Consider the following 24,997-nt stretch of genomic DNA (forward strand, 5'->3'; position numbering starts at 1 on the left):
GAGCCAAAATGGCAAAAACGGAACCCTTATAGTTTCGACATGTCTGTCTGTCTGTCCATCCGCGGCTTTGCTCAGGGACTATCAATGCTAGAAAGCTGTAATTTTGCACGGATATATGTGTAAACTATGGCGACAAAATAGTACAATAAAAAATAAAAAATATTTTTTTTTAGGGTTCCTCCCCTCCCATAGACGTAAAGTGGGGGTGTTTTTTTTTCTCATCCAACCCTATAGTGTAGGGTATCGTTGGACAGGTTTTTTAAAACCATTAGGGGTTAGCTAAGACGATTTTCTGATTCAGGCATTTTGTTTGCGAAATATTCAACTTTAAAGTGCAAATTTTCATTATAATCGAGCGTTCCCCCCCCCTCTTAAATCTAAACCAGTGGGTGAAAAAATTTGAAAAAATTCAGGATGGTAGTAAGTATATCAAACTTTCGAGGAAAACTACAACGGCTAAGTTTGCTTGAGAATTATTAGTAGTTTAAGAGTAAATAGCAGCCTAAGGTATAAAATATACCTAAACTTGGAAGATTCCGTATAAAATACAAAATCCTTTGAAAAATATTACTTATTTTTTTCGTAATGGCTACGGAACCCTATTTTGGGCGTGCCCGGCATGCTCTTGGTCGTTTTTTTTTTAAAGCAGCGGTGTAGCTGCTCCTTAAAGTCGTATCAAATATTTATGCACGATTTGTTGTATCAGACATTGGTCCTGAGGCCGTTGTCTAACATTTCTAACACTCGCAATCACAATCATTGTATGCGAATACTGAATACCTAGCGAAAACTGTCATTTGAATGTGATCACGAGTGTCAAAAACGTTACGTAATAGACTCTCTGTTAAGCAGCGTTTCCACGTGCGAGGATGTGTTGCGAGGGATAAGTTTTTCATTAACCAATAGAAACGCTACATTTAAACATCCTCGCATGGCACATCTCTGGTGGAAACAGCTGAGCGGTGCGAGGCGAGGTAAATGGAGCAATAGAAATATTGGTTAAGAGAAGTTTCCTGGCCGGCCGCGCGGCCGCGTTAGGTATTCGTTGGGGATATTGCTGTCATTATGTGTAGTGACGTGTATAGTGACATAAGCGCTCGCAGCTGTCCCCCCATGCCTTCAGCAACGTCGGCCGTAATTTATATCGAGATAGCTGTAGGCTTTTCAAGATTTGGGCGGTTGAATTTTGAGTTTCGTTGTCCTCATGTTATACGAAAAGTATAGCACAGAAATCAATGATATTATACAATCAAGATATTCATTATATTTTTTATGCCTGTGGTTATTCGATTTTTGTAAAAATGCTTTATTAGTTCTGCAATTCTCGTGCAAAGTTGACATCTTTTTTTTGTCGACTTTTGAGCTCCTGTAATTCAGGGCATAGATAATTACGTCTAGTCCATACTTACAAAATTTCATCTATTTCTGTTGCTTAGTTTTCAAATGAGACCGGCCGGGACTACGTTTGTATGGAGAATGGAACGAGGAGACTTCTCTTAATGATAAACATATTCCTCGCAACACATCCTTACACATCTCTGGTTAAAACGCTGCTTCACTGTACCTATCGCTATTTACCTATTTATGTATTTAAATTTTAACTGATTGCTTATGATGACCGCCACACACAACTCGCACGGTAATCTCGCAGAAAGTAAACGAGGCTTCGGTTAAAGATACAGTTATGCAGCAGTTATCTTGCATTAGAGATTTCTGAATTCAAATTTGATATACTGTTACGTTTTGGAAAAGGTTTTTAGATGTTAACGGCCTACTTACTGCTAGTGCGAAATTTAATCTTTTAAGAGCTTAGGTAACAAAGTACAGTCAACCAATTTGGTTCCTAGGCCACCACAGAACCTTGTCATTGTGACATTTTACGTCATCCAATAAGCATTGCTATAGACAAACCAAAATTATATTTTTTTATTGAGCACCACAAATGAGTACAATGAGTATGTACATATAAAATATGTAATTAATTATACTCAGCCTTGGAACCGACGTACGACTTTATGCCATTTGCGGTCGAGACGGCTGGCCCTTGGGGGTGGACTCTAGGTCGTTGGTTTGGGAGTTGGGGCGTAGGATGAGGAGGTGACCCCCGTTCCGGGTCGTTGGTCCAGCGGGTCTCGTTGGCCATACAACGGGGCAATGCCGCTGGGGTAATGGATTACGTTTGGGCCAAGTACGAGTACGATGCGGACGGGTATTGAGTACTTTTTATTTTATTTTATTATTTAGTAGTATCTAAGGTATATGATTGTATTTTCTATAAGTTTATATTCTTAAATAAATTTTCATCTGTCTTATATATATAATATAATATAAAAATAATAACATATGTATATATTTTGATTTTTTGATATTTTATATTTTTTTATTGTATAATTGTTTCTTTTAGTGTTATTTATTATTATTTTATTAATTAAGTTTTATTTATTTTTAAGTACATTTTTCATTTGTAAGTGCATTTCATATATAACTAAACTTACTGCCTTTGACCATAGACTTTCCTAAATTTTAGCCTCTTTTTCTTCAAAGTGCTGGCCTTTCCTGGGGCTGGTCGTTCGTTAGTAAGGAACTAATGTTATAGAAAAGATTATATTGACGAATCAGTCAGTATTTGTAATAAATAAAATTAAAAAGTATTTTTTTTCACTCGCAAAAAGCTTGTCAATCACAGGGTGCAGTGCTACAGGCAACACTGTGAGCAACATCTAGTTAATTATTAAATATGCTTTTTAACTCGTGTTTCTTTTTAATATAAAAATACAATTTTAATTTGCAAAGTTCGTCTCTTTTTACGGAGCACGTTGATGTCTTTAGTATCGAAAACGAACAATGTGAAATAAAGGTCAATGTTTAAACAACATATAAATTATGAAATAATCATATTGAAGCTAATTTAACTGAACAATAATTATGACTAAAATTAAAATCAATTTTAGAACCTATCGCAACTATTTGTAACAAGCTCTTTCATTTGTTACAATAAATTTCACTTCGTTTTATTTAGTTTCATTTAATTTCCTATTAAGGTACGTAACCCTAAAAAAGCTGATTATGTTACTCTCCAATTAAAACGTGAGCATGAAATTATACATAATATACTTTGCCGTATATTTTCTATCCTTCCTAGAACCCCGAAATAAATAAATATACAATTCGTTACTACTTAAAAAAAACTCTTATCTCAAAGTAGATAATTTTTCTGAGTGAACCTTATGAACATTACGTCAAGGTTCAATTTTGTTGACATATTGATTTTAGATACGAGATTTTTTCAAAGTAGTGACGAATTGCTCCTACAGAGACGTTCACTAAATTCCTATAGGAATTCCCACAAATTATATCGTGATCTTCAATGATGTTGCAGTAAAAAAAATGTGCCAAATTTCATGACCCTAAACCCAGCGGTTGAGATTTCGAGATTTTACCCCGATGTCGTGGGAGTATCGTGATAAAAATAGCCTACTTCTGTGTTATTCCAGATGTCCACATATCTACATATACCTTCCGCCGCCTAACTTTGCCTGAAAGTTCATTGCCCCGACCAGTACCACCAAAACTACAGGTATAATTGAATAGGCACTATACTGTTAAGCGACTAGAACACAATCCGGGAGTAACGTAAAGACGTCGCATAAAAAAATCTCTCAAAAATGCGTCAAAACTGAGTATTAAGTAATCAACTTTTAGGTAGAGTTATATGGCGCGTGGTATACCAAATTAATTTCATCTAAATCCGTCCAGTCGTTTTAGCGTTAAGGAGTAACAAACACACACACACACACACACACACAAACTTTCACATCCCATCCCAATAATATTATAAATGCGAAAGTTTTTAAGTCTGTAGGTTTGTTTGTTACCTGAATTTTTCGCGGACGGAGTCGCGGGCAACAGCTAGTTTATAGTATTTATGGGATGATTATGATGATTATTGATTTATTTTGACACCATCTCGTTCGACTATTCATTGACGAATTCTTTAAATAGCGAGCTGCGCTGGCGCACGTCTCTTCGAGAAAGTTCGGCGGCGGGCGACTCTATTGTATAATGACAGCAGGGATACTACGAAACTCGAAACTCGAAGTTCATGTCGTGCGGTCCCGCTGACACTTATACTATTTGATATGAGAGCGAGAGGGACGGTACGATACGAACTTCGAGTTTCGAGTTTCGTAGTAGCCCTGCAGTTGCGTCACGTGCGTACATCGCGCCCGGAAATGGGCTTGCCCAAAACTAATATACAGTCAGACGATTTTATTCCTAGACCATCATGGAATCTTATTATTAAGGGGAAGATTCTTAATATCTAATAGCTTTTTTTCCTTTTTAATGTTCCGGAGCCAAAATGGCAAAAACGGAACCCATATAGTTTCTAATGTCTGTCTGTCTGCCTTTCCGTCCGCGGCTTTTCTCAGGGACTATCAATGCTAGAAATCTGTAATTTTGCACGGATATTATGTAAACTATGCCGACAAAATGGTACAATAAAAAAAATCTTTTTAGGCTTCCTCCCACAGACATAAAGTGGGGGTGATTTTTTTTCTCCTCATCGAACCCTATGGTGTGGGGTATCGTTAGACCATTAGGGGTTTGCTAAGACGATTTTTCGATTCATTGATTTGTTTATAAAATATTCAACTTGAATGTGCAAATTTTCATTACAATCGAGCGTCCCCCCCCCACCCACCCTTCTAAAATTTAAACAGGTGAGTGGAAAAATTTGAAAAAAATCAGGATGGTAGTAAGTATATCGAACTTACAAGGAAAACTATAACGGCTAAGTTTTCTTGGGAATTATTAGTAGTTTAAGAGTAAATATTTAGCAGCCTCAGGTATAAAATATACCTAAACTTGGAAGATTCCGTATAAAATATGAAATCCTTAGAAAAATATTACTTAACTTTTTCGTAATGGCTACGGAACCCTATTTCGGGCGTGTCCGACACGCTCTTGGCCTTTTTTTATATATAAAAATTACTAAGTTGAGTTTTTTTATTTTATTTTCGTGCAACCTGTAATCTTCTTTAATGCATCCTGCGCATAGCTTATAAGTTGTTATGCTATGCGAAATGCGTTTAACGCACATCTAAAGGGGCTCCTAGACTGGCCATATTTTCACTGCAATATGTGGCCGGCAACTATTGGTGTCCTTGTCTAACATGTGAGTAAGAGAGGGACACCAATAGTTGCCGGCCACAAATTGCAGTGAAAATATGGCCCGTCTAGGAGACCCTTTATCTAACCAATCACAATCCACGCAATCTTATTACGTTTTGGCACCCCCTCCCTTCAGTGTTTGAGAATAGTAATAGGGGTCCTCAATACACGAGTGTGGTTTTATGAAACTGGGCTTAGGGTCACATCAGTGTTCGAAGGTTTATGTATACCCAAATCCTCCATTATGCGTTAAAAAACCATAGACCAACAAGGTCGGTATTTCCACGTCGATAAAATTCGAGCTAGTAAAGAATAGCATCCTATCAAACCATATATATCTATGATACCTAGATAAGTATAAACATGCAAACTTTTGCATAATATAATATCCAAACACGACAAGAAAGTGCAATTTCTATATGAAATGCATTTCAAAGTCCCGCTATGACGCGCCAGTATATCTAGAACCCTCTGAGCCCATCAAAAACTGTTTGTCCATATAAATTGTAAAGGCAGACGTGGAGAGCGGGGCTCAAGGTACACTGGGCTAGTAAATGCATGTAGTTACTTACAGTTTGGATGGTGCTTTCTCTAGAGATATCAGTCATGCTTCACTGATCAGTTGGAGGTGTCAAGTGACAGGTGGTTTGCTGGTCAGTGACTTTAAACTGACCATTCACAATTTTTTTATGCAGGAACAGACCTGCGTTTGACAACAATCCGTCAGATGGTGAGCGAAGATCGACTGTACGAAGCCTCATACAAACGCCACAATGTTAACGTAGAATTTACTGCTTTACGATTTAATACTTCGGATATTCCAAATTGTTTGGAATACCTACATTGTTTAGTTTAATATCATTTTATTTGATTGGTATAATAATTTATAAACTTTTTATTAAAATATAAATACATGTACAATAGCATTAAATTAATAAAACTACCTAGGTATCTAAATTTAAATCCTACTAATATTAAATTTGAAAGTTTGTGAAGATGTTCGGATGTTCGGATGTTTGTTACTCAATCACGTCTAAACCGCTGATCCGATTTAGATTTAATTCGGTATTCATATAGTTTGAGTCCCGGGGAAGGACATATGATAGTTTTTATCCCGGAAAATTGCATAGTTCCCGCGGGATAGTGATAAACAGTCGCGGGCAACAGCTAGTATTAGAATATTCCTACGGAACTCTATTTGGGTGTGTTTGATCGATGTCCAGAGAGTAGAGGCACGTTAATACTTTTTACGTAAAAACCACTGGCCGAAAAAAAAGCCCAATGACATAACAGACACGAAAAAATTGCAACGTCGAGCTCGCCTAAAATAAATAAATAAAATTATACAAAACATGTCGGCTTTTGATCTGCCTGTGCCTCTCGCGGATATAGAATCAGTCCTCGCCTGGGTGGATACCTTCAAGCTGTCACGCCCGACAAAGAAAATAAACAGAGATTTTTCCGATGCCGGTTAGTATACTGTGGCAAGTATTTTTAACCACTAGTATTATAAATGCGAAAGTATTGTAAGTCTGTTTGTTTGTTGGTTTGTTTGTTACTTCATCACGTCTAAGCCGCTGATTCGATTTAGATGACATTCGGTATAGGTATAAATAGTTTGAGTCTCAGGGAAGGACTTAGTATAGTTTTTGTCCCGAAAAATTGCATAGTTCCCGCGGAAAGCGATACACGCATTCTACGACGGAGCTGCGGGCAACCGGCTAGTAAATCATCATCATAGGTGTATAGTTTATTGAATCAAGCGTTAAGGCAACTTCATGAGCAAACGGCTTATGCGAAAATTGGCGCAAAAACCGTATGGCGTCCAAAAGCCGTTTGTGCGTATACCGTTTTGCCGTCTTAACGCACATGCTTGCTTGTGCAAATTGGAATTTGCGCAAGTAGGTATAATTCAGCGTGTGGCAGGAGCCATTTTATATAGGAAAAATTTGGAAACTTCTTACAATTTTGTATGGGGATTGGAACTTTCCGTTTCTTAAATTTAAATTTCCTATATTTCTTGTGAAAGTTTCCAGAAATTTCCGAGAACTTTTCCAACTTTTTGGAAACTTTCCGTAACTTGCAGACCTACAGGTTTTTAGTTCTTGTATAAGAATGCGTTCCAATTTCATTTTTGCACCTAATAATCTATCTACACCAGTGCTTTATACGATGCATGCGAATACCAAATTCTGTGATTGTGTATCACATTCCACTGGATTATTGTACCCCATAATTAGTATATCCTCATCTACGGTGAAAAGTTTAAGCGCCTACAAATATTTTTTAGCAAAAGTGTACAGAGTGAATGTGCTAACATGCTGTCGTAGGCGTAGAAAAAGAAAGCTAAAAAATACAATACAAATATTCTTTATTGATCACCAAAAGCAGTAATACTAAAAACTACAAAACTGAATAGTGAAAATACTGAACGAAAGAACGTTGAGTCGTGCAAAAGTGAGCAACGTCCCAGTGGCTATCACGAAGTCGCGTGTGTTTATTAGGTGACGGAGATTCCTTACCATCAGATGTCTCTTGTCTGCTATAGTAAAAAAAACATCTTATTTCGTCGCACAAAATAAAAAAAAATACTCTTGTGTTATTATAGACTTATAGGGGATAACCCGACTACCTATAAAGGTAGCAACGTTTCTAATTCCTTTTTTTTCTCTCTTTCTCTTTGTCATTTAGGCGACTATAATGGGTTGTTAGCATTGAAGGTCCGATAACCGATATCCCTTGGTTATTTTAGGTTGGAATAATTGTTGACGATCAAAGTTCATTTGTTACATTATAATTTTACAGTCCTCCTTGCTGAAATCCTGAGCGTGAACTACCCGAAGCTAGTAGAGATGCACAACTACCCTCCTAGGAACAGCCACGCACTGAAGCTCAACAACTGGATGACACTCAACAGGAAAGTGCTCAAGAAGCTAAAGCTCAACTTGTGCTGCAGTACCATGGAGCAGCTGGCCAACAGTGCGCCAGGGATGATCGAGCGCGTACTGCTCATGGGTAAGTCTGGGTGATGCTCAGTAAAGTGCTTAAAGCTCAAGCTTAACTTGAGCTACAGCTAAGCGTAACGTGCTAAGTAAAGCGGCAATGAGGGCTAACGCGTATTCGCCGCTAGAGGCGCTAGTGTAGCGTGAGGTCTCCGAAATGTCAAATCTCATAGTTTTTGGGCGAGCTACGCGGGTTTATTTATAATTAGAATCATTTTGTGAATATTTTGCATTACCATGCTGCATGCGGCGACCGCAAAAGTGTAAAGAACACGGTAGTTCGGCGAACGACAGCAGGGCTACTCCGAAACTGGAAACACGAAGTTCGTGTCGTGCGGTCCCTCTCGCTCTCGTATTAAACAGTATAAGTGTCAGAGGGACCGCACGACCCGAACTTCGAGTTTCGAGTGTCGGAGTAGCCCTGCAGATGCCACCGCCTTAATATGGCCGCCGCAGTAGACGGGCAGACTAATATAAAGACCACGTTCGTTCGCCGAAGTAGTTTAAAACAAATTCGGCGACCGCATTAGGTGAACGACGCAGTGTAATTGCCGCTTAAAATCGAGCGCGTAGGTACCTACTTCTTATGTGTAAGTCAGCGCAATGCTCGACTGATCAAGAGGCTCGGGTTTTTCAATTGTGGTTAACACTGGTCGGTTTTTAACCCTTAATAAGGACCCATATATTGGAGCATACAACTACAGAATCAAAAGCAGCTATAAACACCGGTTGATTTTTTTGTCAACCAACAGAAAACAGCATGTTGCTGGACGAACCTGAGACACATCAATTTATTATGATAGTAGCGGATCCAGCAAACATTGTCCTGCCCGAAAAAACACTATATAAACAGCGCCGTTTCTCCTTTAATTTGAGCAAACACGCCATTATCTGATTATACTGGATATATATTTTCGATTCAAAACCTTCCGAGTTTTCCGTATCAAAGGGATGAACTTTCCAAACTTTAACAGTTACGAAACCCATGAGGATTTTGTATGGGAAAATTGATTTTTTCTTTTTCTTTTTTTATTATGTTTTAGGTAGTGTTTTGCTTATTGTCAGCCACACTACCATTTCCTTCTTTAAGGTGAGGACTGAAAACCAGCAGCACTGCTGAGTCCTTTACCTCTTCACAAATTATTTTTTATCTGTTTCTTTCGCTTTGTGAATAAATATTCTTTTTTTTTTTTTTTTTTTTTTTTTTTTGGACTTTTTACTCCGAAGCCGATTGCAATGGAACAGTGACAAACAAACTTAAAAACCTTATTTATATTGGTCTAATGTGGTGGTGCGATACTAGCGCCACCACATTTTGTGTTTTATTTTGTAACTGCTGAGGTTCATGAATGTGTTGACATTCATTGACAAAATGTGCTAGTGTCGCACCACCACATTAGATCAATATAAATAAGGTTTTTAAGTTTGTTTCATCAATCATTTTCGATCATTTTCGGGCATCGATCATTTTGATTAATTAGCAAGCTATCTAGTTCAGCAGATGAACTATAGATGGCGCTGTATCGAACAGCTATCGAATACATCTGACAAAGCATATTTTTAAAGCTAGTAGCATTTTCAATAATTACAATGGAAATTGTGACGTATTGTGAAAATAATAAAGTTCAGTTTCCAACTCAATGCAAGTGGTCGTTAAATGGCCTTTACTTTATCAAGGGTTAAAGTGGACAGCGTCAAAGATTAGTCAAACAAACCCAATCAGTTCTATTTAGTTCATCAGTTCTATTAGATTATTAGAAAACTAATGCTTGCGTGCGAATGTTGACGCACTTCATTTTGTATTTTTTGTTTAATTGACAAAAGAAAAATTACCTAAGTGCCCAATATCCATACTAATATTATAAATGCGAAAGTGTGTGTATGTTTGTCCGTCTTCCACGTCGAAACGGAGCTATGGATCGACGTGATTTTTGGCATAAAGACAAATGGGCCAGAGAGTGACATAGGCTACTTTTTATCCCGGAAAAATGCACAGTTCCCGAGGGAACAGCGCGCGATAACCGAATTCCACGCGGGCGAAGCCGCGGGCAAAAGCTAGTCTGCTATTATAATTATAATGTATACGTACTATCTTGTTCAATACATAAATGCTTCCAGTCCGTGACAAGATTCGTCGCGATGAGGACGCTAATAAAACCGCAGACGACAATGACCAGAACATGTCCAGCGGCGGCAGCTACTACGAAGCCAGCGGTGATGATGGTAAGTGCAGGAACGCACAATGCGGTTCGCCGCGCGGTTTTAGCGCCGTCCCTCTTCAGTGTATCGCTTGAGAAGGAGACGGTGCGCTTAAGCCGCGCGGCAGACGTCACGGTCTTTGTCGGACCTCTGTGGCAATTTAAAACGTTCATATCATCGTCTTTTTAGGGTTCCGTACCTCGAAAGGAAAAAACGGAACCCTTATAGGATCACTTTGTTGTCCGTCCGTCCGTCTGTCAAGACCCTTTTTCTCAGGAACGCGTGGAGGTATCAAGCTGAAATTTATATCAAATACTCAAGTCTACTCTACTGGCCCTTGGAGCTGTGAAAAAATCAAAGTGCTAAGCCAACACAATCAAAAGATACAGCCGTTTTCGAAACTCGCAAGGGAATCAAAACCTACTTCCCGTGAACTCATCATCATCATCCCAGCCTATATACGTCCCACTGCTGGGCACATGCCTCCTCTCAGAACAAGAGGGCTTGGGCCATAGTTCCCACGCGGGCCCAGTGCGGATTGGGAACTTCGCACGCACCATTGAATCGCTTCGCAGGTTTGTGCAGGTTTCCTCACGATGTTTTCCTTCACGGCTGTGTCCCGTGAACTCAGAATCTTGAAATTTGGTAACTACGAACCAACGTCTTATAGCACAGATAAAGGAAAAATTGCGAAAACCGTAAATTTTTTGTTACATCATATAATAAAAATATTTATACGGAACCCTCGGTGCGCGAGTCCGACTCGCACTTGGCCGGGTTTTTTAAAGATAATTTTAAAATTGTTTCACAACTTGTTGGTTTTTGTGATTAATGCCTACGAATGTTTGTTTTCGGGTGTTGGTCGTTTAATATGTATTTAAGAACATATTTATCTACAGACAGACTTAAGTATATCTACTCGTTGCCTAGTACCCATAGGACAAGCTTTTGCTAGGTTGAGGGCTATCGTTTTTTGTCTCACTAGATGGCGCACTGTTGCGTGTGGTTTTTAAGTATGGCTTTCAAAGTCTGTTATTACGGGCGTGAAAACAAAGTTTAGATTAAAATCATATTTAATACACCTTAAAGCCGTACCATAAAAATATCGAGCATGCCACAGTGTTCCATAGTCCCCGTTTTGTTCGGAAAAAAGGGAGGACAAAGGTTTCCGAAAGACAAAACTGTCTCAAAACACAGACATTAATTGCCCCGGAACGCATATTTGCCATAATTAATTTCAGGTATTGCAAAATATTCACAAAATTATTCTAATTATAAATAAACCCGCGTTGCTCACCCAAAAACTATGAGATTTGACATTTCGGAGACCTCACGCTACACTAGCGCCTCTAGTGGTGAATTCATACGCGATAGCCCTCATTGGGCCCTGGTGGTATTTTACAGAGCATGTGTTGGTGGTGCCAGTGAAAACGAGGGTCAATGGCGTTCTGGAGACGATCCAGCAGAAGGTGGTCACCCACGAGGCTTACCTGGCTATCAAGACCGAGCTCAAGGACTCTAAAGACTGCACTGAAGTCTTGAAGTCTAAGGTAAAACAATAAATAATGTTTTCACCTCAGCACCTCAAACAGGCAGGTTTTGCTATGAGAAATCAGTGAGCAAAATCGCATTTTGCTCACTGATTTTAAAGATGTAATCGCGACTGTTCGCATAATTTTTGAGTAAGGGTTTTAAATGTGATTATTATATTTGTTTCTTAATAATCGGATTATATTTTAAAAAATGTGTTTGTTTTATAAACAGGTAGGTTTATGTGGTTTTATTCTTATGTTACATTTAAATTATGTTCTCGCTGCTGAGGTGAAAAATTGTATGTGTCACACGAGACCAAAGTTTTTTGCATCTCGTGTGTTTGAATCCCTTGCTTGCTCTCAGGATTCTAACCTAGAATCACTCGCTAACGTTCGTGATTCAATTATAGAATTCTTCGCTTACGCGGAATTCAAAATCAACACTCGCAACAAAAAACAACTTTGCTCTCTTGTTGCACAAATAACTATTTTCCATCGTATTTTGACGGAGAAGTCGTATTTATCTTGCTTTCTCAACTAGCTTCAGTAAACTTCAGTAAAGAAACAAAGAAAATAATTTATATTTCACACCGCTCCTTCAGAAATAGTTGTTTGTGCAACAAGAGAGCAAAGTTGTTTTTTGTTGCGAGTGTTGATTTTGAATCCCGAGTAAACGAAGGATTCTATAATTGAATCACGAGCGTCAGCAAGTGATTCTAGGTTAGAATCCTAAGAGCAGCAAGGGATTCAAACACACGAGATGCAAAAAAACTTTGGTCTCGTGTGACACATACAATTTTTCACCTCAGCATCGAGAACATAATTTAAATGTAACATGAGAATAAATCTCGTATATTCGTAGATATGTTGACTACATTACACAGGTTAGGAAAAATAACAATAAGAAGTGTTGCCGCTATAAAAAAAAAGTTAGTTGAGAAAGCTTGATAAATACGAACCTATCCGACAAAATACAATGACAAAACATTACTCCCTCACTACATCGGTACTTTAAAGTTACTTAATTTCTTCTTTTTCAAAACACTAAAAGCTCATCTTTCAAAAATATTTTTTTTTGATAATTTATTTAATGACTATCTTTTGATTGCGTATTGACTTAAAAGTTAGGTTTTTATATGTTTGTTCGTGTCAAGGGGTCCCAGATCCGAATATTTGATATTTATTGCAGCTTGATAAATTCACGCGTACCTACTTGACCATAAGCATCTGATAGACGGACCGACGGACAAAAAGTGATCCCATAAGATTTTCGTTTTTCTCTTCTGAGGTTTTAATAAAACAAGTTTTGATCGCTGGATGTACTTCTTGTTGAGTTTACTTACACATCCATACCAAATTTTAAGTCAATCCGGTCATAGGTCTTTTTTAGGGTTCCGGAGCCAAAATGGCAAAAACGGAACCCTTATAGTTTCGCCATGTCTGTCTGTCTGTCTGTCTGTCTGTCCGTCCGCGGCTTTGCTCAGGGACTATCAATGCTAGGAAGCTGTAATTTTGCACGGATATGTAAGTAAACTATGCCGACAAAATGGTACAATTAAAAACTAAAAAAAAAAAATTTTTTAGGGTACCTCCCATAGACGTAAAGTGGGGGTGATTTTTTTTTCTCATCCAACCCTACAGTGTGGGGTATCGTTGGATAGGTCTAAACCATTAGGGGGTTGCTAAAACGATTTTTCGATTCAGTGTTTTTTTTTGCGAAATATTCAACTTTAAAGTGCAAAATTTCATTAAAATCGAGCGTCCCCCCCCCCCCTCTAAAATCTAAACAGGTGGGTGGATAAATTTGAAAAAAATCAGGATGGTATTAAGTATATCAAACTTTCAAGGAAAACTATAACGGCTAAGTTTGCTTGAGTAGTTTATGAGTAAATAGCAGCCTAAGGTATAAAATGTAAACTAATAAAATATAATCTAAACTTGGAAGATTCCGTATAAAATACGAAATCCTTAGAAAAATATTGCTTTATTTTTTCGTAATGGCTACGGAACCCTATTTTTGGGCGTGTCCGACACGCTCTTGGCCGGTTTTTTCTAATTCTTTGGCGTTTTTTATACTTAAAAAACCCATGTCAAATCATAGCATTCCACTTCTTGTACCTACCAAAGATCTCATAAGCCATAAGCCCCGGACTGACGGACAGAAAGACGGACATATTAATTTGGCGAAACTATGATTTCATATTTGCCCTTTTAACTACAGAACGCTCAACAAACATGGTACGAAAACATCACACTTTAAAAAATGAAGGAACAATAGTTTCGGACTCTTCAGGTAGAAATTACTTCCTTTGTTTAGTTCTTGTTTTCAACGGAAACTCCGCTATTATTATTTCATAAACCTTCGTCTTAGCAAAAGATGTTAAAGGGCTATTAAAACGATTTAGCCATAAGTGCATCTGTGTCCCTTAATTCTAAAGCCTCCTTAATCCTTACACTATCTTTGGTTAACATCATAACATCATTAGCTTTATAATATAATAGTTAACGTATATTTAAAATTTAGGAATAAACAATGAACATAATAAACAATAGAAACTGTATTCAGAAGGTTTTATGAGGGCCCCTAAATCTGAGCAAACCATTTGTGGAAATGTTTTTGTTCCTGCCGCTTCTAGCGCTGTGAAAATAACTGTAATTTTAAAGACAATTCATTTTCTTTTTGCGTTAAACATCAAAGTTAAATACAGGTTATTTTCTAATAAAGATAATTATTTCACTACGATAAACTTGATGGTGTAACGAGAGACAACTGCGGTAAAGTTATACAATGGTCTTATCTTATATTTAATACACTTCGACCCGTAGGGATCTTTTGTGTAAATTTTGTGTATACAATGGTAGTAATAGCAGTTTAAATGATATGGTTATAAGATTTAAACACATATCGTCACTACTTTAAAAAAATCTCGTATCTCAAATCAATATGTCAATAAAATTGACTCTTGAAATAATGTTCATAAAACGTTCATTCAGTAAAATTATCGATTTTGAGATACGGGCTAACTCTAAATCTTGTTGCAGGTGGAACACCTAGACAACCTTCTAAAACTAAAAGAAGAGAGAATAGAAGAGTTGCAGAAACAACTAGAGAGGAAGCAGACGAGACGGAAGGAGGTGGAAGCACTTCAGAACAGCTTATCCATGCCATTTGATTCTTCACCACCCACTCCTAAAGTCAGCGACATAGTTATACTACCTACCAAAATTCCATCGCTAAAATCCATCGATTCAGCCAGCAAAATTCCCAAACTTGAAGATAAAAATAAATGCGATGAAACTAAAGCTATTAAAACTGAAGAATCCAAATCAAATGAAGATATCAAAGTTTTCAAAGAGGAATCTAAAATACCAGTAGTTAAAGTGGATTCGTATATTATTACAAAAGTCCTATCGAAACCCAGTTTCCAAACAGTGACTTCAGAAATGTGTGACAATGAACAAGTTGATAAAAATAAATCTGACGTGTTTAAAGAGATAGAAATAGTTCAAAGGAAACTATCTGATGATTACATCGATGTAGATGATTTTAAAGACAGTGAGGAAGATGCTATGGTGACAATTGAAGACAGCATTCAGAAAGAAATTAAGGAAATAACAAATCCGATGGAGTTTGCGAACAATTGCGATGTCGAGTTCCAACTTATTTAGGGTAGTTAGGTTTACTATAATGTTAATTGTGTTCTCGTCGTTCAATCGAAGGGATACAAGGAATAATATAGACAGAGCTGAGATAAATAGTCTATCGTCACTGGGATGGATATAAGTAAGTTTCTTATAAATACATAATTCATAATATTCCAGCGTAGGTCATTGACATAAAAAAACCGTGGCGATAGACACTTTAAGGAGATAGGAGAGAGGCGAGGAATTGGTAAACAACATTTTTATAATAGCTATGATTTTAGTCGCTTTTTGCTTTTGCTTCGTTTTTTTTTTTCATTTTTGGTAGGACTGTTGTTTTTAATAGTGACAATTTATCTCAGTTAAGTCTTTAATATTCAGTTAAGTAGGTACGTCTTCGGTTGTTCAAGTATTTATTGAATTTGTAACTTGTTACTTTTAAAAATTTTCTAGTGTTCTACACGTTTTGTTGTAATTTAACTTAGGATTAAAATTATGTATGTCATTTTTGGAAATTTTAATTGTTACAAAATAAAGTGTACAAAAAATAGTAAAATGACTTCTTAACTACTTCCGCAAGGTCGTGTTACTTTAGCCCTGAAGGGTAACTTTGACCATTGAAAATAACTCGTCCAGATTTAATTTAATTGCATTTGGTCTAAGATTCGAACTTAAATCGACCTTCACCGGTATGATAATAAAATGAAACGTATTTATAATAAATTTAGTATATTAGAAACTGGTTTCCTAAGAAAATCCTGGACAGGCTGTTTTAATTTATTTAATAAGAAATATATATTAAGTCTAAATAATCATCAATGATCAAGTGTAAATAATTAAAATAGTCTGTCCAGGATTTTTTAGCAAACCCATTTCTAATATATTTTGTAATATACTAAATTTATTATTATTCATTCTATTATCAAACCGGTGAAGGCCGATTTAGGTTCGTATGTTCTACTAATTGAAATTATGACACATTCCGATAACTACGCACGCTTTAGAACCTACACTATCCGGCGCGGGTGCACTGCGCGGGCGCACGCTTTCGGGCGCGTATGCAGGTAAAATCCGTCGCACGCGACGCGTGCAGTTAGCGCTGCTCATACTATTTTTAATAGGTGTCTCTCCGTGCAAACCGCGTCAGTTAGAGTAGGTCCTTAAATTGTTTTTTATTAGAACCTTCTATATGTGGTTACCATAAGGGTCAAAGTTACCCTTCCTTGGGTCAAAGTACCCCAACCTTACGGTTCATCGGTTGAGGCACTATAGCTTTCTCTTCAGCCTTTTATTTTGGCTAGCAACGAGTGTTTCCTTGGAACAAGTCCAGAAGGCTGGGGTGCCGCTTCAGTATCTTCTGTATTTCTGTCACTCGCGCTTGTTTGAAGTCTTTGTTTTCATCAACGTTACAGCTGAAAAATGAGACGTATTATTTATTATTTAATTCAGTTGAAAATGATAAATGAAGAATTTAATTTAAAATGTGATGATAATACCAACATAGAATGAGTTTATGTCACGATTGTTGTCAAGATCCGCTGTACGCTACATTGCAGTGGACAGAGGCCCAATCACCAATACTATACAGACATTCCGGCCCGTAACGTAAGCGGGTTTAGAGGATACGATGAGTAAACCTCTATAGATAATCTGGCACCAGCAGGGGAGGGCAGGAAGGTGAGCCTGCATCGCATGGTGTTGACTTGAGGAGCCCAATACCGGGCCGGTAGTCACTTCATGCACCCATGGATGGATTCTATTTCCCATCAGACAAGGCTGGATGCATAAGACGCATTTACCACACCATAAAATAGAAACTTCATTACATGCTGTCGCTGTTCTCCTGGCCGATGACCTTGAACCGATCGAACTCGATGCGGTTGTCGTAGAAGCACTCGCGATGTATCTCGTCCATTGCTTCTTTCACTGGGATCAAGTCTTCCACTAGAAGACGCAGAGGGTCAATGATAGCATACGTTTGTTAAAGACGAAGCAATAATTATAGTTACTACCACATTTACAGTGAAGACAAGCTTAATCTGAGATGTGAGAGTTAAACTTAAATGGAAATGCATGTACAGTCAAGTGCACAGATATCGACACGGCCAAAGCTATAAAAATATGTATACACGACTTTATGCACTTAACATTAAGGACCTGGATACATATTTTTGCAACTTTGGCTGTGTCAATATCTTTGCACTTGATTGTAACATTATCAAATTATAGAGAAAGTCTTCGTTTCAAGAGGACACTGACATCACCTGACATCGCAGATGTCTGACCACATTAAACACTTTGACCATTTTGAACACTACTGCCGTACAGTAGTAGAAGTCCTCAGGCCTTATTGTCTGCCACACATTGTACCACAATCGTTTTCATCACTTCTTTCTGTCACACGTTATAAGACGAGGGTAGAAAGAGATGATGGTGAAATCGCGATTTGCGATGCAATCGTGAACGTCAACGCGTTAGAAAATACGGTCTCTGGAGCTAGAACGATAGCACGTGCGTTTGGGCAAGTCATCTGACATCTTAGACGTCTAGACCCTCCTTTACATATCGGGGGTTCGCTCGAAATGAACTTACCATTGAACACCCTGCCAACACTAGTTGCAGGTGTTGGGCTGGGAGCATTACACGTGCAAGGGGGTAGATCAGACACGGACATCTCAGACGTCTGGACCCCTACCCCTTCCACATCGGGGGCCCACTCGTCCAGAAGGTTGACCTCCAGCTCGGTGGCTGGCAGACCTTTCGTCTTCTTGTCTTCTAGGCGCTGCTTTAAGATCTCAAGCTGATCTGTAATGAAGAAAATGAGCTTAATCATCATTACCTAGCTATGTCCAGTCATCCTTAACCCGAGGTTTTTATCGATTTTTGACAAGTTTTTAATCGTATCACCTACTTTTGCACTACAGATAGAATTATAAGTCAAACGGCTACCGGTTCTTCAATCTTTAATCTCCATTTTTGTCAACCGGATTTTGAAAAAAAAAAATACTTAATTTTGTATGTATTTTTTTAACATTGTCTCAAAACACTTATTTCGTATAACTGACGTGAAAGATCTAACATACTTATACGAAATCTACATTTATTTGGGTTCGTCTTTGACGTCTCTAAAAACGTGTCTAGGGTTTTCATTTAAAACTAATTAACACAAAAGTTATGGGCAGAAAACCAGTTATTTGGCCTAAAATTGTTAAACTTTGGTGCCAAATATCTCGAAGACATGAACTTTGAAGTAAATATGGGATACTATATTGCTTAAAGCAGTTATTGTTAATATAATAAGCTACAAAAAACATTAAAAAACTAAGGAATTCAGATCGAAGGTCATTGGGGCATGAGATCCCCTTAATCAGAGACATGGACTTTCAACACATATTTTCATTTGGGAAGATTCTACGCTTTGACCTCCAGCTATTGTCAGTTTTCCCATTGGATTTCCCTATCAAGAGAGAAGGTACAGTCAAGGGCAAAGATATCGACACGGCCAAAGTTGCAAAAATATGTATACACGGTCTTAATTTTAAGTGCATAAAGTCGTGTATACACTATACATATTTTTGTAACTTTGGCCGTGTCGATATCTTTGCCCTTGACTGTACGCCATGTTGCTTCCAATCAGAGACCTTATGGTCTAACATACTCGAAATCACTATCGATTCACCTCTTCTCTCTCTCACACGGTGTAAGATGAGGGTAAAAGATGGTGAATGCGATTGCGAGCGCTAGAGCGTTGGACAATACGGCCACTGTGACATTACAAAGCCTGTTCAGTAATACAGTTATGATTATGATCATCAATTTGTGATCGATCGTCATTAGAGATGCAACGGATATCCGGCCAGTATTCGGTATCCGGCCTATTCGGCCACAATTTTACTATTCGGCCAGATATCGGATATTAAAAAACTTATAGTAATGATTAAAAGCTGCTATTTATTTATGTATTTTATCAATTATTGACATCAGTTTTTGAAATCTTAGTTAGTCATTTATGCCGTACGGATGTAAAAAGCGTGCGCTCGAATTAGCTTAATTAAACCTCGACAGAATATCCGGCTATCCGGCCAACGGTCCCGCCGGATATCCGGTATCCGGCCAAACAACTATAGCATTGCAAGATCGCAACGTGAATTGGCGGAGACCTACACTCAGTATTAGGTGGATATCGGTTGAATAAGAAGAGATATTGTCAAGATGGTATGGCCTTTGAGACGAAGCAATTGGCGACGAAGTAGAGTCGACACTCAAATCCTGGAGAGGGCACTGCCCTCCTCCTACATACGCCTATGATCGTCTAAAGACCTGTATCAAAAACCAAATGGATTGGAGGGGGAGGGGCAATTTGCCCACGGTACCTGGCGAACACGTCTCATAGTCCTCAAACGTGTGCTCGAAGTGCGTGAACGGGCTCGCACGCATATAGGCGGGCAGCGAGCGCAGGAATGAGTCCACTTGCAGTCGCTGACACTTGTCCATTGGGCATGTCTGACAAAAAGACAATAGTTTTAAAAATCACAAACAAAATATTCCTTTATGAGATGCATTGAGCATTTTTGGGCAAAGTAGCTACAGTCGAGTTCATAAACTTGTGAGTAAAAATTTGATCAAAAACATCTGAACACGGCATAGAAAGAAGCGTGTTCAGATATTTTTGACCAAATTTTTGCTCACGAGTTTATGTACTCGACTGTACATTCTAAAACTAAGTATTCCAACAAGTGCAGACACTGTTAAAATATTAATTAATTGGTACCTTTTCGTAATTAATGGTGTGGTCCACGTCTGGTACATGGCCATTGATAACGCGCATGCTGTCCTGGTGCAGACTTCTAAAATTAAAATATGTATTAGCGTGGAGAAGTGTCCCATAGCTGGGTCGGTTGGGTGGGATACGGGTCGTACCCGATTCGCTACGATTCACTATGATAGCGCTGTATCGCATTAAGTTAATTGATAATGATTAATCTGATTTTCAAGGGTGAAATAATTAAAGTGTTTTTTACTAGAGTCTCTAGTTTTTAGTAGAGATTTTGTCATTATATTGCCATGTGTTAATACAGGCATATCGACAAACTCATGTTATTCTTTGTTATATATAAAAAAACTTTTCTGACACTATTAAACAATAATTCCAAGACCCTGGTCTGATAAAAAAGTAGATTCATTATAAATTTACTTAAAAATTTGGTTTTTAGCAGCTTCGAAACAAATAAATAGGTAGTAAACCGATTGAGTTGGATATATATATATAAAGTGATGTCACATACAAAAACTATGGAAATCACGTTTTGACAGCAAAAAAGTATGTCAATTGCTTGGTGGCACATTAGTGGCGCAGATAGCCATTATTTAGTTACTTAAGCGGAATGTTTTATTCCCAGATGCAAAGAGAGTACTAAAATGACATAAAATAACAAAAATGGACAAAATAAATAAAAAAGAGATACCCCAAAGCGTTTGGCGTGCTTTCACCCCCTTCCATCTGATCCGTTTTGGATATGGCCTCTCTAGAAAAGTAGAAAAAATAATAATAAAGATTAGATAATTGAATTTAAAAAAAAACCATGTCTTGTCAGTGTCCTATAAGTAAATTGTAATGAGTTTGTTATATCGATTATCAGAAAATATTGGAAGCATATTTTTATCTTCTGTCAATTGAGCAGAGAATAATAAATAATTATAAATAATACATTTATTTAAAAATATCTGTTACAAAGTTTCCTTAAAACTAGTGCTCTACTTCCTAAATAGGTATGTATAGGATAAGTACAGTCACCGGCACCAATATCTGACATAACAAGCGTGCATAAATATCTGACACGACTCTATTTCTAGGGCCGGAAGGACGTGTCAGATATTTTTGCACTCTCCGCTATGGCAGATATTAATGCTGGTGACTGTACCCCTTAAAATGTACGATGGTAAAATCATAAATCATAATATACCTAAAAATGTGTGTGTGTGTGCCACATATCAAAAGAAAAAATACGTGTCCATATTTTGTGATAATCAATTGTCGGAATAAACAGAGTAACGTTTTTTACATAGGAAACTAACCAATTTGCCGCATTAGGTAGAGCATACTAGCCAAGTAGAAAGAAAGAAAGAAAGAATTTATTTGAAACATAACAAGGTTACAATTTAGATTCATCGGCGGACTCCGCACTATAGACTCTGGGCCTGTATCGCGGAGACCAGAGAATTTACAATTTACAGCAGTTACTTAAGTAATTGAACTACTTAATACTAAGTTGACACAAAGCAAATTCTTAACCTAAATTGGGCGTGTGTGCGCGTGTGTGTGTGCGTGTGTGTGTGTGTGTGTGTGTGTGTGTGTAAGTAAAAATGGAAAGTATACAAATGCACATTACTTGGGTGATATTAGCATTTCGCTATCTTCTCCGGCTGTTTGCTCCTCGTTCTCATCTTTACTACCACCGTCATGAAGAGTCTGTTATAAATATAAACTTCAGGTATACCTCTGTCTCTACGGCAGGCGACAAAACGAACATTGAAGAAGTATATATTTTGTCAGATGCACTTTTTTATCATTTGCTCTTAGTACAAATTTCCAAAGTACAGGCTGTTAGTGGTCATTCAAGACAATAAAAACATGTTTTATTATGTTTTAGAATGACATTGAGAGATAGGTACATGCGAAAGGTTACCCATAGCATTCATGTTTTCGTTAGTAAGTGTTACTAATTTAGATATAAGTCAATGGCTACTAACATATTATGGATCTTAACGGTCTGAAATAAATATTTATTTATTTATTATTTATAGCAAGGACTATATTGGTCCTTGCCCATAGTACGTATTTTCGCCTACCGTAGAAACAGAGTAGGTATCATTAGAATATAAAACAGTAGGTAGAGCTTGTCTAATCTTCAGGGCTACTACGAAATTCATACATTTTGTTCAGTCCCTCTGACACTTAGACTATTTAATACAAGAGCGAGAGGGACGGTACTTTACGGAACTACGATTTTCGAACTTCGGAGTAGGCTCTCTGAAATGACGCGCCCCATCACCGCATTTACGCACATAAGCATATTTAAAATACGGGCGGGCGACATACACACATAAATGTCATTGTTATTGGTCATTTAGTTACCCGTTACACTCAGGCGGTTTTTGTAATATTTGCTGACTAACAGGTTGTCATAATCAAGGAGCGGAATTTCTCATAGTTAAAAATCAAACATCAGAGGGATTGAACATAAGTTTTATCGACTGTTCCAGTTATCGATGTTATCGAATCGATTCTTCGCTTGTTATCGCCTTTAACATTATTCTGTAACATTTGACCTCTTTGATAAGTGGACTTTCATCTCGATATTAAACTATTTTTCAAACATCTACGCGGACGTAGTCGCGGGCAATAGCTAGTTTATATATAATTTTCGTTGAAAATATACATAAAAGTATTACCCAGACTTTTTTGAGTACCTATCGGTTTATTAATCTACGATTGGTCATTATAGGCTAGGTTTATAAGGGTTCAGCTATAAGGTCCTAAAAACTTAAAATTTGGTATGAAGCTCTTATAGCAGAACCAATAATTATGAAATGTCTATAAATGCTTTATGTCTGTCTGTAACTATCTGAAAAGACCCCACACCGCGTAATAAATCTTGCTTAGGAGAGGGCTCTGCTAATACTCGATACTACCTAATCATTGCCGATTTTTTTTTGCCTGATGCCCCTAGAAAAAAGATTATCGTATTTTATACCCGAGTGTAAACAATAGGAATATGAGAGTCTGCCATTTTCTTGGTACCGCCGTAATATTTGAATGGCAGGTAAACATTCAGTACCTTGGGAGAGCACAAAGTCCAGCAGTGGACATCCTAAAGCTAATATGATGATGATGAAGAATTCGATTCCTATTTATTTGGCTTATTACCTGCAAACATTTCGCTTATAACTACTAAATTTTTTTTACCTCTATCAATATTCCCAGATTTCAAAACGTCTTGGTTTCAAAACTACCTAAATTGCAGAATGCCTAATTTGTTTTCTTAAAACACCGGAACCTTAATATGACCGAATTTCAAAATACCTTAGTTCATAATGCTAACGTACGTATAACGTACGTACTAAACTTCAAACACTTTCATGGCAAAACAACATATGCTTAAAACTATCAAATGTCAAAATACCTAAATTTAGATGTATTACACTGAGATCGTCAATTTTTACATAAGATGAATATTCCTTTTCCTGCCGCGACGGTAATCTCCAAAGCACCAAATCACACACAAAATAGGCATTTTGCCATTTAGGTGTTTTCGGCTTGAGTTATTTTAATATTTTGTCATTTCGGTCGCTGACAATTTCACGGAAAATTTGACATTTAGGTATTATGAGACCATGTTAATTTGAAAATTAGGGGTATTAATGAATAAGGTACCTATCTATTGTGAAATTCAGTAGTTATAAGCCCAAAGCAACATTTTTGCGGTTAACATTATATTACCACTACAATACTGTTAATACATTATGCCTTTGCTATATAAGTGCTATTTTTGTTATGTAATTGTTACATGATTTGCTATGACCACAGCTATGACTTAATTTTCAATAAATATCACGTCAAGATCGTTTACTTCCTTTCTAATGCTAAAAACAACAAAGTATAAGTAGTGGTGTCCTTGTCAACCCACGGACAATACCTGCATGCCTCCAAAGCTGATTGATATACACTTGTTGGCCGTGTTGATGCTCTCACGGTGCTTTTCACGCTGTAACACACGAAATGCGTATAGTACAGTCAAGGGCAAAGATATCGACACTGCCAAAGTTGCAAAAATATGTATATACGGCCTTAATGTTAAGTGCATAAAGACGTGTATACATATTTTTGCAACTTTGGCCGTGTCGATATCTTTGCCCTTGACTGTACCTGTATAACGTGCTCACTGTATCTCATACAAACAACGGTAATGATAATTTATTGAATCAGGCGTTACTTTGCGGAGGTCCATATGAACTCGAACAATTACTTTGCTCACCTGCGACCTTATGATAGCTATGTTTATGCAAGAAATGTGTGTTCATGCAGTTCTTTCACCTCCACGCTGTAAGAACACACACAAATCACACAAACCCATCTATCACCACACTATACTGACGCATTTCGAACTGAACCAGAGCTCAACTTCACAGCAACAGAAGCGTTCAGCATGCTTCTGAATTTTTTACGTCTGTCTGTACGTCAGTAATCCTCTAAAATTACCCCATACTGCGTACATTTTGTTCAAGAGAGGGGGTTCTGCTACCACAGGATATTCATAGATCCTACAAAGTACTGAGCCCTCGGTGCCGCGGTGCGGGAATCCGAATCGCACTTTTCCGGTTTCATTTAGTTGTATCTTGAAATTATTGGTCAAAGTAGCTGCAGGCCCATGGTGCATGCAGGATGCCTCC

General features: G+C 37.6%; 2 protein-coding genes across 2 annotated transcripts in view; one reads left to right on the forward strand and one right to left on the reverse strand.

Moving 5' to 3' along the window:
* The first annotated feature begins 6,468 nt into the window (after positions 1-6,468).
* Positions 6,469-16,052, forward strand: LOC141442175 (sperm flagellar protein 1-like). Its single transcript, XM_074107078.1, has 5 exons — positions 6,469-6,642; positions 7,978-8,187; positions 10,293-10,397; positions 11,778-11,923; positions 14,948-16,052. Exons 1-5 carry the CDS (start codon positions 6,525-6,527, stop codon positions 15,572-15,574), a joined length of 1,206 nt encoding a protein of 401 aa, XP_073963179.1. The 5' UTR covers positions 6,469-6,524; the 3' UTR covers positions 15,575-16,052.
* Positions 16,052-24,997, reverse strand: part of LOC141442169 (uncharacterized) — a 40,554-nt gene continuing 31,608 nt past the window's right edge. Inside the window, exons 15-17 of the mRNA XM_074107070.1 lie at positions 18,140-18,352; positions 17,374-17,491; positions 16,052-16,959 (exon numbers count right to left, since the gene is read on the reverse strand). Coding sequence (XP_073963171.1) covers positions 16,845-16,959; positions 17,374-17,491; positions 18,140-18,352 — 446 coding nt within the window. The 3' untranslated portion in view covers positions 16,052-16,844. The remainder of the gene's footprint in view (positions 16,960-17,373; positions 17,492-18,139; positions 18,353-24,997) is intronic.

The sequence above is a fragment of the Choristoneura fumiferana genome, chromosome 25 (assembly GCF_025370935.1).
Source record: "Choristoneura fumiferana chromosome 25, NRCan_CFum_1, whole genome shotgun sequence".
NCBI lineage: Eukaryota > Metazoa > Arthropoda > Insecta > Lepidoptera > Tortricidae > Choristoneura > Choristoneura fumiferana.

Excerpts from the sequence above, each read along its gene's own strand:
- LOC141442175 (XM_074107078.1), top strand. The coding sequence starts at position 6,525 with ATGTCGGCTTTTGATCTGCCTGTGCCTCTCGCGGATATAGAATCAGTC. Across the intron at positions 6,643-7,977 it reads CAGAGATTTTTCCGATGCCG|TCCTCCTTGCTGAAATCCTG; the intron begins GTTAGTATACTG and ends ATAATTTTACAG. Across the intron at positions 8,188-10,292 it reads CGAGCGCGTACTGCTCATGG|TCCGTGACAAGATTCGTCGC; the intron begins GTAAGTCTGGGT and ends AAATGCTTCCAG.